Raw genomic sequence first — 13,640 nt, 5'->3', positions numbered from 1 at the left:
TTGTGACTGGTTTATTTCATGAACCACAATATCCTCAAGATTCATCTATGTTATAACATGTGTCAGGTTTCCCCTCCTTTTGAAGGCTGAATAATATTCAACGGTATGTATATACCACATTTTGCGTATCCATTCATCTGTCCGTGAACATTTAGGTTGTGTCTATCTTTTGGCTATTCTGAAGACTGCTGCTATGAATCTTGGTGTACAAATATCTCTTCAATATCCTTTCAGTTCTTGTAAGTATATATTCAGAAGTGGAATTGCTTGATTGTATGGCAATATATGGTTTTTTTTTTTTTAATTTTTAAAAATGTTTATTTTTTTTGAGACAGAGCATGAACTGGGGAGGATCAGAGAGAGAGGGAGACACAGAATCTGAAACAGGCTCCAGGCTCTGAGATGTCAACACAGAGCCTGATGCAGGACTCGAACTCATGGACTGTGAGATCGTGACCTGAGCTGAGGTCCGACGCCCAACAGACTGAGCCACCCAGTCACCCCTGTTTTGTTTTTTAGGAACTGCCATACTGTCTTCCATAGAGGCTGCACTATTTTACACTTCTACCAAAAATGCACAAGGGTTCCAATTTCTCCATATCCTTTTTGTTTTTAATTGGGGTGCCTGGGTGGCTCAGTCGGTTGAGCATGTGACTTCAGCTCAGGTCATGAACTCATGGTTCATGTGTTTGAGCCCGGCCTCAGGCTCTGTGCTGACAGCTTAGAGCCTGAAGCCTGCTTCAGATTTTGTGTGTGTGTCTCTCTCTGCTCCTCCCCTGCTTGCACTCTGTTTCTCTCTCAAAAATAAGTAAACAATAAAAAAAAAAAGAGACTTTTCTTTAAATGTTTTTTAATAGTAACCATTGTAAGAGGTGTGAAGTGGTATCTCACTGTGTTTTTGATTTGCATAAAAGAACAGTGATTTTGAGCATCTTTTCATGTGCGTATTGGCCATTTGTATATCTTCTTTGGAGAGATATCTATTCAAATTCTTTGCCCATTTTATTTATTTATTTATTTTATTATATTATTTTTAAAAATATGAAATGTATTGTCAAATTGGTTTCCATACAACACCCAGTGCTCATCCCAACAGGTGTCCTCCTTAATGCCCATCACCCACTTTCCCCTCCCTCCAACCCCCATCAACCCTCAGTTTATTCTCAGTTTTTAAGAGTCTCTTATGGTGTTTGCCCAGTTTTTAATAGAGTTTTTGTTGCTGAGTTGTAGGAGTTCTTTGCATATTCTGAATATTAAACCTTTATCAGATATATGGTTTGCAGATATTTTCTCACTGGCTGTGTTTTATGTACCAGATAATTTTCAAGATGCTGAGACTACAGAGGAGGCTTCCATTCTCATGAAGTTTGCATTCTCTTGGGTAGAGATAGAAGGCAAACAATAAAACAAATAGATAAGATACTTTGAGAAAATGAGAAGTACCATAAAGAAAATAAAATGGGGTGAGGAGTGTTTGGCTGGCTCAGTAGGAAGAACATGCAACTCTTGATCTTGGGGTTGTGAGTTCAAGACCCACATTGGGTGTAGAGATTATAAATAAACAGACGTTAAAAAATTAAAAGAAAAAAGAAAAGGGGTGATAAAATAAAGGTGACCAGTGGGTGGAGGCAGTCCACTTTAGATAGGGTAATCAGTTAAGACCTTTCTCTTAGAAAAGATCTCAGTAATATTTTTAAAAGATCACTTTGGCTGGTCTGTGAAGAATGATTATGTGGTGAGGGGAGATGAAAAGCAAGGTTCCAATGACTGTTCATTCTTCAGGCTCTTCTTATTTATTTATTTATTTATTTATTTATTTATTGAGAGAGCTCACACATGCATGAGCAGAGGGAGGGGCAGAGAGAGAGGGAGAGAGACTGCCAAGCAGGCTCTGTGCTGTCAGCGCAGAGCCCCGACACAGGACTTGATCTCACAGACTGTGAAATCATGACCTGAGCTGAAATCAAGTCAGATGCTTAACCAACTGAGCCACCCAGGCACCCACAGGCTCTTCTTTTATACCATAATCAGGCAGTTGTCCCTCCTATTCTCCTGTTTCTAAATTTGTATTACATCGTGGTCATTGGCAATTGGAGTCTAACAAAATGGATTTTGGTCACTTGTAGCAACTCCCTCCATTTCTATGTCATTCAGTGTGTGCTAGATTACATGTGTTAATGGACAATCCCAAATCTCCGTGTCTCAGAACAATACAAGTTATTTCTTGTTCATACTACATATTCTCTGCTAGCTGGTTGAGGGTATTTGCTCTGTGTCTTCCATTTTATGGGCCCAATGCCAATAGCGTAACCACCAGTTGGAGCATTGCTAGTAGCTGTGGCCAATGGAAAGAGAAAATGGGTAAACTGCACACTGGTATTTAAAGCTTCTTCATAGAAGTGATACATGTCACTTACACTCACATACAAAAGCAAGCCCTATAGTCACTCTGAACTTCAACAGAGCAAGAAAAAAACAATTATATCATGTTCTAGGAAGTTGGGGGAACCAGAAATATTTGAAAATAATATAAATGTCTACTAATACTTCCAAGATCTCTACTAGTACTCCTCAGCACTCAGTAAAATATCTGTCCAAAACTTCCAGACCATATAATTTCCTACAGAATATAATTAGATATATTTACTCATATTAAAGAAATTTATTTCACTCATTTTTATAAAGAGCATTCACCGTGTAGGACATTGCAAACCTTTTACTGGTCTCTTGTAAAACAGTGCAAGTGACACCTTTTGTATTCTGAAATCAACTTTAACTTGCTATTATCATTATAATGAAATATTTATATTTATATTTGTAGCGTCTGATAAAGATAAGGATTGAACTAATATAATGGTGGAAGAAGTGGAAATTAGGGTTTGGACTTAAAAGATGTTTAAGTATTAGAAGTAGAACTTTTTGACCAATTAAATGTGGTAAACAGATGAGAAGGAACAGATAAGGAATTATCCTTATAATTCCATTAGGAGGTTTCCTAGACCGAGAGACTTACTGGAATGGTGGTGTAATTGCCTATGTAAGGGAAGGCAGTAGTAGCTGGTGTGTAAAGTGAAGGGATGGGTAGTTTCACTTAGGAAATATTAAATTTCAGATGTCTGTGGGAAACTCGCTTCAGCTAAACCCTCTTTTTGTTAGAAACGTATGAAGATACTGAAAAAGAAACCATTGGAAGGAGACTGGGAAGGGAACATCTAAAATATTGTGTTATATAAATGAAGAGCAAATTTTGAGGATGTCTTCACTCTGAGGTATTTAAATGTAAACAATTTTTAACCTACTTGAAACAAAACACTCCTCCACTCTCTAAGTGCCCCCTCCACTCTCTAAGTATCTCTGTATCATCATTATTTTACTTCAGTAATGTCTACAGTTCAGCATTTTAACATTAGTTAAGAGAAAAAAAAAACTTGAAACGAAGGCGGGAGATAATGTAACAATATGCACCAACAGATGGGCAACAGTCACCAAAGTCTAAAAAAGATCTGCAGTGTAAGAATCTGTTAGTGTGCCTCTAGCACTGTCTAGGGGAGAAACAGAATAGTGGAGAAAAAAGGATTCAAGAGTGTGCTGTTGGACAGAGTACAGGACACTGGTTAGAATACAACCTTTACAATTAACTAGTAGTCACATTTACAGAATGCCTCCAATGCATCAGGGACTGTGACAGGTGTTTTAAAATATTTTTATCTCGGAGTAGCTGGGTGGCTCAGTCAGTTAAGCATCCTATTTCGGCTCAGGTCATGATCTCGGGGTTGTGAGTTCGAGCCCCACGTCAGGCTCTGTGCTGACAGCTCAGAGCCAGGAGCCTGCTTCAGATTCTGTCTCCCTCTGTCTCTGCCCCTCCCCTGCTCAAGATTTGTGTGTCTCTCTCAAAAATAAATAAACATTAAAAAATTTAAATATTTCTATCTCAGAATCATAACAGTCGAAGAATAGGTGTGATTGCCCCCAACCTGCACTTAAAGGAACTGAGGCTCAGAAAGTTAAAAAACCTGTTCAAGGTCAACGTACAGTAAAGGAGAGATATGCAGGTTCACCCAGATGGGTCTGACTTCAAGGCCTGGGCTCTTTCAACTATAGCCAACAGACCCCAAACTTGTGCATCAAAATCATTTGGAGAACATATTAAAACACATTTTCCAGTTTCCCACTCAAGATCGTTTCAGGAGATGGTAATATTAGTATAGTACTTTGTTCTCGTGGACGTTAGGATTGAATGTAATCAAGTATATTGGAGTGTTTTATAACTTCAAGTTTAACATAGTTTTGCTTATAATTTAATGGTTTTAGGTTTTTAAAGGTTTTTTTTTAAAAAGTAACCTTTACACCCAAGGTGGGACTCAAACTTACAACCCCAAGATCAGGAGTCACGTGCTGTACCAACTGAGCCAGGCAGGGGCCCCTTATGGTTTTACTACATGTAATCATCTAATTCCCTTTCTTTTGATTTTATAGTCAGAAAACAATTTTCTTTTCTTTTTTAATGTTTATTTATTTATTTATTTATTTTTAATTTTTTTTTTTTTAATTTTTTTTCCAACGTTTTTTATTTATTTTTGGGACAGAGAGAGACAGAGCATGAACGGGGGAGGTGCAGAGAGAGAGGGAGACACAGAATCGGAAGCAGGCTCCAGGCTCCGAGCCATCAGCCCAGAGCCTGACGCGGGGCTCGAACTCACGGACCGCGAGATCGTGACCTGGCTGAAGTCGGACGCTTAACCGACTGCGCCACCCAGGCGCCCCTTTAATGTTTATTTTGAAAGAGGGACAGAGAGTGTGACTAGGGGAGAGACAAAAAGACACACACACACACACACACACACACACACACACACACACACACAGAATCCAAAGCAGGCTCCAGGCTCTGAGCCTCTGAGCTGTCAGCATGGAGCCCCACATGGGACTTGAACTCAGGAGCTGCAAGATCATGACCTGAGCCAAAGTCAGACACTTAACTGACTGAGCCACCCAGGTGCCCCAATACTTTTCTGATTAAATAGGCTTATTGACTATCTTGAAACAAGAAAAGGGTGCCCCAAACTGTGTTTTGGCTCAGTAACCACATTGTTAATTAATACATTTAATTTCTACTTTATAAATCAGCACTCTTGTCAGTCTGACCAGTGCTAGTCAAATTCCCCAGGCTTAATCATCCCTTTGTTAACTGAAAAAATAGCTTTGAAATCAGAAGAGCTGAGGACTGGAGTTCATAGCAAAAGAGATATGAATTGTTCTAATTGGGGGCTTTCTGGGAGTAAAATATCAGGGTTTGGCCTGGAGGTCAGCCTGTGAATACTACAAAATTAACTCCTTACGATCTAAGACCACCTTTTTTCAGTATTAGCGGATGGTGTTTTTCTTGGTTCCAATATACCATAGCTAGAACAAGTAGAACCATAAAATGTAATATGGCCACATCTCTAGCCCCTTTAAAATACCTCCTGCTCTGTCTACCCCCACTTTCCCCAACAATAGCTGTAAGGTTAGCAAGAAAAGTCTTGTCTTCTATCCTAAGAGAAACTTCAAGCATTATTTCCACTCCCTAGTGGGATTTGCAGTTAAGTTGTACTTAAATTAGCATTATTTTCCACTGACCATAAAAAGCTGGTAGTTTCATTGTAGGCAAGTACTCTCACTGTGTGTTTGTTTGTTTTTTTGCAATATTCACAAAAGCACTCAGCAGGCACTAAATGCACGCTCCATGAAGAAAGGTTAAGCGGTTTCCCCAAGACCACAGAAAGGGAACAAGTGGGGGAAGGGGGCACTGAGAGTGCCTCTTCACATCCAGTCACATTCCCATAATTACTGAAGTCGCCTCATTCCCAGCCCAAGAACCAGGCTTTCAAGGGGACATGAAAGGAACACCCTGGAGGTGAGAGCCAGGAAATCGGGAGAGGTGCCTTTCCCGGCATGCTCTGCAGCACACTGAGGGGCGCCAGACGTATCCCGGCGTGCATCGGGGAGCGCCCAAGGGCGATGGTTCTCGGCTCCTGGAGAGGCACGCGAAGTTAAACCGGTAGGTGTGAGCTTACTTAGTTTTGAGACCCGGCTTTCTCGTTTCCCCTTTATGAACGTAACTCCAAAGCGGCGAAAAAGGAGGTCCTTTAACTACCCTCCCTTTCCGCGTGCGAATGACTTTCGGCGCCGCTTCGAGCACGGTGCCAGGTGATTAGCGGTTAGGGGTGGGCCTGAGCTAAACACGTGACCAAACCTGGCAGCCAATGACTAGCCGGGTGGTCCGGCAGCGCGAGGATTCCGGGACCCGTGAGCGGAGCGGCGCGTGGGCCCGTTCCGATCGGCCCTGGCAGGTACGCGCAGGCGCCTTAGTTGCCACGCGCCCCGTTGGTCCCACGCGCCCAGTGGCGTGTACTTGGCGCGAGGTGTTAAGAGTCTGTTTGGGTGTTTTTGTGGGGGGGGTAGGGGAAAATGGGGGGGGGGCAGTGGCGTCACGTGGACGCCACAGCCAATCGCAGGCTGAGGCGCACCCACAGCTTTCCCCGGCGCCCCGGGGTGCGACGTGTTCAATGAGGTTCGGCTCAGTCCTCACGGCGCGAGCGCTCTTTCGAAGCGCGTGTGCAGCCTGTAAAATCTGGCCACGGGTTTTCGTGGCGTCCTGCCCTTCTGTGAGCATGGACGACAAGTTCTCGGCAAAATGGCTGCTGGAAAGAGTCGCCTAGCAGGGGGAGCGTTGGGGCCGCGTGAAGGTCACATGATGAGGTTGGCAGCGCGTGCTGCTGGCGCGGGGAAGGGGGAGGGTGGTAGGGGAGAGGCGTGGCCAGTCACGTGCCTTTGACTGAGCCGACCTGTGGTTTTCTTTAGCGTCTTTGCTGCGGTCTGATCCGTCTGCTTTTGCTCCTCCCACTTCGAAGCGTGGCAAGCGTCGGCGAGAGGCTGTATGGTGTAGTGGAATGAGCTGTGGTCTGGGAATTAGGGGTTCTGGCGTCTAGGCCTTTGGCTTCTTTCGTAATGATCAAGTCCTGTTGCCATTCTCGGCTTCCATTTTCTCATTTGTATTCTGTGTAGGATTTTTTTAAGTCCTCCCTGTGGTATGTGACCTCTACCTAATCCCACAGTGTTATGCAGATAACAAAAGAATTAACAACGAAATGAGACGAGCCTGTCTCCCCACAAGAAGAACCACCCCCCCACACACTATCCCTTCCATTACTGCAGTGATGTAGGAAAACTGGAGGTAATTTCTTGTAATATTTTGGGCATATTTGTCCATGTTTATCAATTGCATTTATACTCTGTGCCTTCCCACTCAGTAATCTGAAAAGTAGTCTGTCTTTTAGAGGGCTAGTCTCTGTGTTTCCTGGAAAGAAATCAAGAGGTAAGTAGTATTGTTCTTTAACTGTGGAGCTTGGAAACCAGTAGTTAGAAGGGATTTGCTAATGCCCCATAAGACTGACTAGAAGGACCTAGAAGTCGTCTTCTCCACTTGGTTGGCCAATATTTGTAAAATTGTTGAGGCTTCCTTGCCACCAGCCTTTGATGTTTTTCATGGTTTTCGCTCCCAGCTCTTCATTTTACCAAGGGTCAGGGCTTTAATGAAATGAGGCAGACATTAATTATGTATTTTTCATATCACTTCTTATGTTTTGTCCTACCCTTTGATGTATCTTAAAGGGCCTTTGAATTTTGTGGGAGCACAGTCTGGAAAACCTTTTTTGAGTAATCTTTATAACAGTAGTTACCATTTTTGAACAATTATGATAGTTAACATCTTTTTAGCTTAATACTTTATATATCTTGATTCATTTACTTTTGTTAACAAACCTATATAATGTGGGTACTATTTTCTCCATTTTACCAACAAGGAAAATAGCGACAGAGATTAACTTGAACTAGCTCATATGGTTGGTAATTTCACAGAATTCCAACCGTATTACCTTTTGAAAATTTGACAGAATGATTATAAAGTTCATTTGGAAGAATGAATCTGTAAAGTAAGAATCATTTTGAAAGTAAAGTGTGTGTGTGTGTGTGGGGGGGGGTCTTGTACTAGTGATTATACAAATAAAACTATGATAAAACAGCAGTAGGTCTGGAATAGAGTAGTGAAACAATAATAAATTTAGAAGTATATAAAGCTATTTAGTATTATAAAGATGGCATTTCACATTAGTTGAGAAGGAATTTCAAAATTGTGTTGGAACATTTGGCTGTTTGAAAAGAAAATAAAATGGAATCTTAAAATGTAAATGAAATCAACATGAATTAAATATTTAAATATAAAATGTGAAGTCGGGCGTCTGGCTGGCTTTGTTGGTAGAGCATGTGACTCTTGATCTTGTGGTTGTAAGTTTGAGCCCCATGTTGGGTTTAGAGATTACCTAAAAATAAAAACTTTAATAATTTTTTTAAAATTTTGTGTTTATTTTTGAGAGAGAGCACGCACGCACGAGTGGGAGAGAGGTAGAGAGAGGGAGGCACAGAATCTGAAGCAGGCTCCAGGCTCTGAGTTGTCAGGACAGAACCCAAGGTGAAGTTCTAACCCATGAACTGTGAGATCATGACTTGTGAGCCAAGGTCGGACACTTAACCAACTGAGCCACCCAGGCACCCCAAAAATGAAATCTTAAAAAAAAAAAAGTGAAGTCAGAGGATTACTACTTTAAAAAAATGGGTAAACATTTTTTGAATCTTGAAATGGGATGAGCTGTTTTAAGCATGACTGTAAAGGCAGAATCCATAAAATGGTGGATATTGTTTGAATAAACAACCTGTAGTTGGTAAAAACATTATGAAGACAAATTTATTCGCTTAGTATTGGTTTAACATATTTATGGAGTGCTTACCATGTGCCAGGCATTTTCTCAGGTGTAGGGGATCCAATGATGAGCAATGCTAGGCAAATGTGGGGGGGAAATTTTTGCATCATGTGTTGGACTTACAAGTATAATCTTAATATATCTAGTAGATGGGCAAAAGACGTGACTAGATAGATCACATACATAATAAAGATAAAAACATTATTTTTCATTTATAAACAAGTAACACAGAACAACTTGCTCCACTCTCCCCCACTTAGTCTGGCAGGTTTGCATGTATGTAATAAACTGTTAATATTGTATTGGCATAGGAGTGAGGAAATTCGCACACATACGCTACTGTTAGTGCATATTTATCTTTGAATATCCTTTTTGAAGGGCATTTTGGCTATCCCTATTGAAAGCATTAAAAACCTGTGTGCCCTTTGACTCACCAGCTTCTCTTGGTTAATTTGTAAGTTTGTAAAGATGTTTATTTAAGAGTTGTCTTTGTAGTATTTTTTATAATAGCTAAAATCTGGAAAAACTTAAATGTTAAATAATAGGGGATTGGTTAAGTAAATATGGTACTTTTATAGAGGAAAATACCTTATAGCCAATAGGCATGATCTAATGACTTAAAAGCATATATTTTGTTAAGTAAAAAAAAAGTTATGAAATTATATGCAGTATGATCACATTTTTGTAGGATTATGCCTATATGTGTCTACAAGTCTAAAATTTACATAAAAGTCTGAAATGGCATATATCAGGGGCACCTGAGTGGCTCAGTTGGTTAAGCGTCCGACTTCGGCTCAGGTCACGATCTCACAGTTTGTGAGTTCAAGTCCTGCATCAGGCTCCGTGCTGATAGCTCAGAGCCTGGAGCCTGCTGTGGATTCTGTCTCTTCCTCTCTCTCTGCCCTTACTTAGCTCACACTCTGTCTTTGTCAAAAATAAAAATAAACTGGCATACATCAGGGGCGACTGGGTGGCTAAGTCCATTGGTTAAGCATCTGACTTCAGCTCAGGTCATGATCTCGCAGTGAGTTTGAGTCCCGCATCAGACTCTGTGCTGACAGCTCAGAGCCTGGAGCCTGCTTCAGATTCTGTTTCCTTCTCTCTTTGCCCCTCCCCCGCTCATGCTCTGTCTGTCTCTCTCAAAAATAAATAAACATTAAAAAAAATTAAAATGGCATACTTCAAATGTAAAGTAATGGTGATTTCATTTGCTTGGTAGGGTTTTTGTATGAATTTAAAAGAATAAACATTTTCTTAGAACAGTTTTAGATTTATAGAAAAACTAAAGACAATGTAGTTTCCATATATCCAACACCCAGTTTTCCATGTTAACATCTTATGTATGGTATATATGTTGTAAAAAATGAACCCCAATGAATATTGATTTATTATTAACTAAAGTCTGTAGTATAAGATTTCATTTTTTAATTTTTTAATGTTCATTTATCTTTAAGAGAGACAGTGCAAACTGGGGAGGGGCAAAGAGAGAGAGAGAAAAGAGAGACACAGAATCTGAAGCAGGCTCCATGTGCTGAGCTGTCAGCACAGAGCCTGATATGGGGCTGGAACCTACGAGCTGTGAGATCATGATCTGAGCTAAAGTTGGACACTTAAATGACTGAGCCACCCGGGCGGCACCTCTTTAGTTTTTATTTTTTTAAGTTTATTCATTTATTTTGAGAGAGAGAGTGTGTGTGTGCGACCACGGGAGGGGCAGAAGGAAAGTGAGAGAGAAAGAATCCCAAGTTTGATGAACCCAAGTTCAGTGCCGAACTCGAACCCAGAAACTGTTGAGATCATGACCCGAGCCAAAATCAGCTGAGCTCGAACCCAGGAACCATGGAATGGTGACCTGAGCCAAAACTGAGAGTTGGACACTTAACTGACTGAACCACTCAGGTGCCTCAGATTTCTTTAGTTTTATCTAATGACGTTTTGTTTTCTTTTGTATTTTTTTGAAGCTTATTTATTTATTTTGAGAGAGACAGAGACAGCATGAGTTGGGGAGGGACAGAGAGAAAGAGACAGAGAATCTCAAGCAGGCTCCATACTGCCAATGTACAGCTCCATGTGGGGCTGAACTTATGAAACTGTGAGATCATGACCTGAGCCTAAACCAAGAGTTGGGCTCTTAACTGAGCCACTCAGGTGCCCCTCTAATGTCCTTTTTCTATTCCAGGATACCACACAAAAAAGTTTTTTAATGTACCAATGCTTTTTATTATTTAAATTCCAGTTGGTTAACTAACACACAATGTAATATTAGTTACAATATAATGATTCATCAGTTCCTTACATCACCCCTGTGTTCATCATAATACTCCATCACGTATTTAACTATTCCCATCCCCACCCTCTTCCCTTCTGGTAACCATCAGCTTGTTCTCTGTAGTTTAAGAGTTTATTTCTTGGTTTGCCTGTCTCTTGTTTTTTGTTTTTTCCTTTGCTTATTTGTTTTTGTTTTTTAAATATCTATTTAATTAGTCTCTACATACAGTGTGGAGCTTGAACTTACAACCCCGAGATCAAGAGTTGTATACTCCACTGACTGAGCCAGCCAGATGCCCCTCATTTGTTTTGTTTCTTAAATTCTACATAATGAGTGAAATCATATGGTATTTGTCTTTCTCTGACTGACTTATTTTGCTTAGCATGGTACTCTCTAGCTCCATCCATGTCATCATAAATGGCAAGATTTCATTCTTTTTTTTATGGCCGAGTAATATCCATCGTGTGCATGTGTGTGCGTGTGTGTATGTATGCCACATCTTCTTTTTTAAAATTTTTTTTTAAGGTTTATTCATTTTTTAGAGACAGAGACAGAGCATGAGTGGGGGAGGGGTAGAGAGCAAGGGAGACACAGAATCCGAAACAGGCTCCAGGCTCCAAGCTGTCAGCACAGAGCCCGATCTGGGGCTCGAACCCGTGAACTGTGAGATCATGACCTGAGCAGAAGTCATACGCTCAACCAACTGAGCCACCCATGTGCCCCTCACATCTTCTTTATCTATTTGCCAATCAGTGGACACTTGGGCAGTTTCCATAATTTGGCTATTGTTGATAATGCTGGTATACTAATTCTTTATTAATGGATGAAATTCCAGGGAAGAAGGTGTGAGAGGGGAAAAGGAAATGAGGTAGGGAAAAAGTGAAAACAAATAAGGAATGTGCTATCAAGATGGCTATAGCTTCACTGCAAACAAAGCTGATTGCTTGATCTTCCAAGGCATCTCCAGAGAGTTCACAGTAAGCTATTGCCTTTTAGCACCATTACACAGCCACAATACTTTGAGTAATTATGTCTCTTTGAGATCCTTTTAGCTATGATAGCTTCTCAGACTGTCTTTTGGCATATGAAAATTTATTGTCATGTTTTTACTATCAAAACTTATCATCTTGATTCTTCCTTCTGCCTTTGTACAAAGCAAAAAGAGAGACATTGGCTACTTTGACAACCATAACACAAACTCCAGGAATGTCACTGACAGCATGACCTTTGTGACCAAATCCCACAACTGGAACCTCATCATTTTCTTCAATAAAATTCAGACAACCATCGTTGGGTACAGGGCTGTGATTTTTTTTTTTTTTTTTTTTTTTTTTTGGGTCATTCTTGATCAGCTGGACTCTGACATGCTTCCTGATGGCAGAATTTGGCTGTTTGGCTTCAACCTCTACTTTTTCTGGCACAATTCTCTTTGCATGGGAAGTGCCTCCAAAAGGGTTGGCCTGCAGGGCTGTGCCCAAATGGGCTTGCTTGTACTGTTTACCATGCCACTTCTGATCCCATCTGTGGCTATGGAGCTTCTTGGCAGTATGAAGACCATGACATTTGCCCATTCTGCCAGTGCCATGGGCCTGAGCAAAAGAACTCAGAATTTATTTTTGATAATCTTGGCAGTTTTGAGGCATACTGGTCAGTATTTTGTAATGTGTCCCTCATTTGGGGTTTGGTATTTTTCTCATTATTGATTGGGGTTAGAGTACAGACTATCAGCATGACTTATTACTCTTGGTGTCGACCTTCATCACCTGCCTGTGAGTTTTTTTAAAGCATATTTTGAAATACGTTTTTTTAATGTTCATTTTATTTTTGAGAGAGAATGAGTGGAGGAGGAGAGAGAGGGAGACAGAGGATCCAAAGCAGGCTACATCCTGACAGGAGAGAGCTCAATACGGGGCTCAAGCTCAGGATCTGTGAGATCATGACTTGAACTGAAGTTGGATACTTAGCTGACTGAGCCACCCAGGCACTCCTGAATTTGTTTTTCAAATGTTTGCTTTTCTGTATTTCTTTTTCTGTACTTTTTCTTAAAAAAAAAAAAAAAAAAAAAAAAAAAACAACACAGGGGCGCCTGGGTGGCTCGGTCGGTTGAGCGTCCAACTTCGGCTCAGGTCATGATCTCACGGTCCGTGGGTTCGAGCCCCGCGTCGGGCTCTGTGCTGACAGCTCAGAGCCTGGAGCCTGTTTCAGATTCTGTGTCTCCCTCTCTCTGTGACCCTCCCCTGTTCATGCTCTGTCTCTCTCTGTCTCAAAAATAAATAAACGTTAAAAAAAAAAATTAAAACAAAACAAAACAAAAAACCAACTTGTGTTACTTGCAATGCAAAAAATGTTATGACCTTCTTTATGGTTATATCTGTCAATATTTATAGCATGTATAATCAGTACATTGAAAATTCTGATAATGTAGAAAGGATAATGGAAGTTATAGTCAAAATAACTGAACAAGTTGCTGACAGGGCTAATTATAGAAAGGAATTAAAGGCATTAGTATAGTATGGCTTGTTTTAACAGTCTTTAAACTATTTTATATCTCTGTTCTAGGAAGAAAAGCCTGA

The 13,640-nt window shown here is 40.6% G+C and overlaps 2 protein-coding genes across 2 annotated transcripts in view; one reads left to right on the top strand and one right to left on the bottom strand.

The window, feature by feature from the left end:
* The first annotated feature begins 5,988 nt into the window (after positions 1–5,988).
* The window catches only part of MGA (MAX dimerization protein MGA), a 167,517-nt gene continuing 159,865 nt past the window's right edge, over positions 5,989–13,640 (top strand). Inside the window, exon 1 of the mRNA XM_042989091.1 lies at positions 5,989–6,040. The gene's annotated coding sequence lies outside the window, so the exon portion shown is untranslated. The remainder of the gene's footprint in view (positions 6,041–13,640) is intronic.
* On the bottom strand, positions 12,138–12,638 carry LOC102963193 (40S ribosomal protein S23-like). The gene has a single exon (XM_042989111.1). It carries the CDS (start codon positions 12,636–12,638, stop codon positions 12,180–12,182), a length of 459 nt encoding a protein of 152 aa, XP_042845045.1. The 3' UTR covers positions 12,138–12,179.

Source organism: Panthera tigris, chromosome B3 (assembly GCF_018350195.1).
Source record: "Panthera tigris isolate Pti1 chromosome B3, P.tigris_Pti1_mat1.1, whole genome shotgun sequence".
Lineage (NCBI taxonomy): Eukaryota > Metazoa > Chordata > Mammalia > Carnivora > Felidae > Panthera > Panthera tigris.
This window is presented reverse-complemented; position numbering and strand designations above follow the sequence as displayed.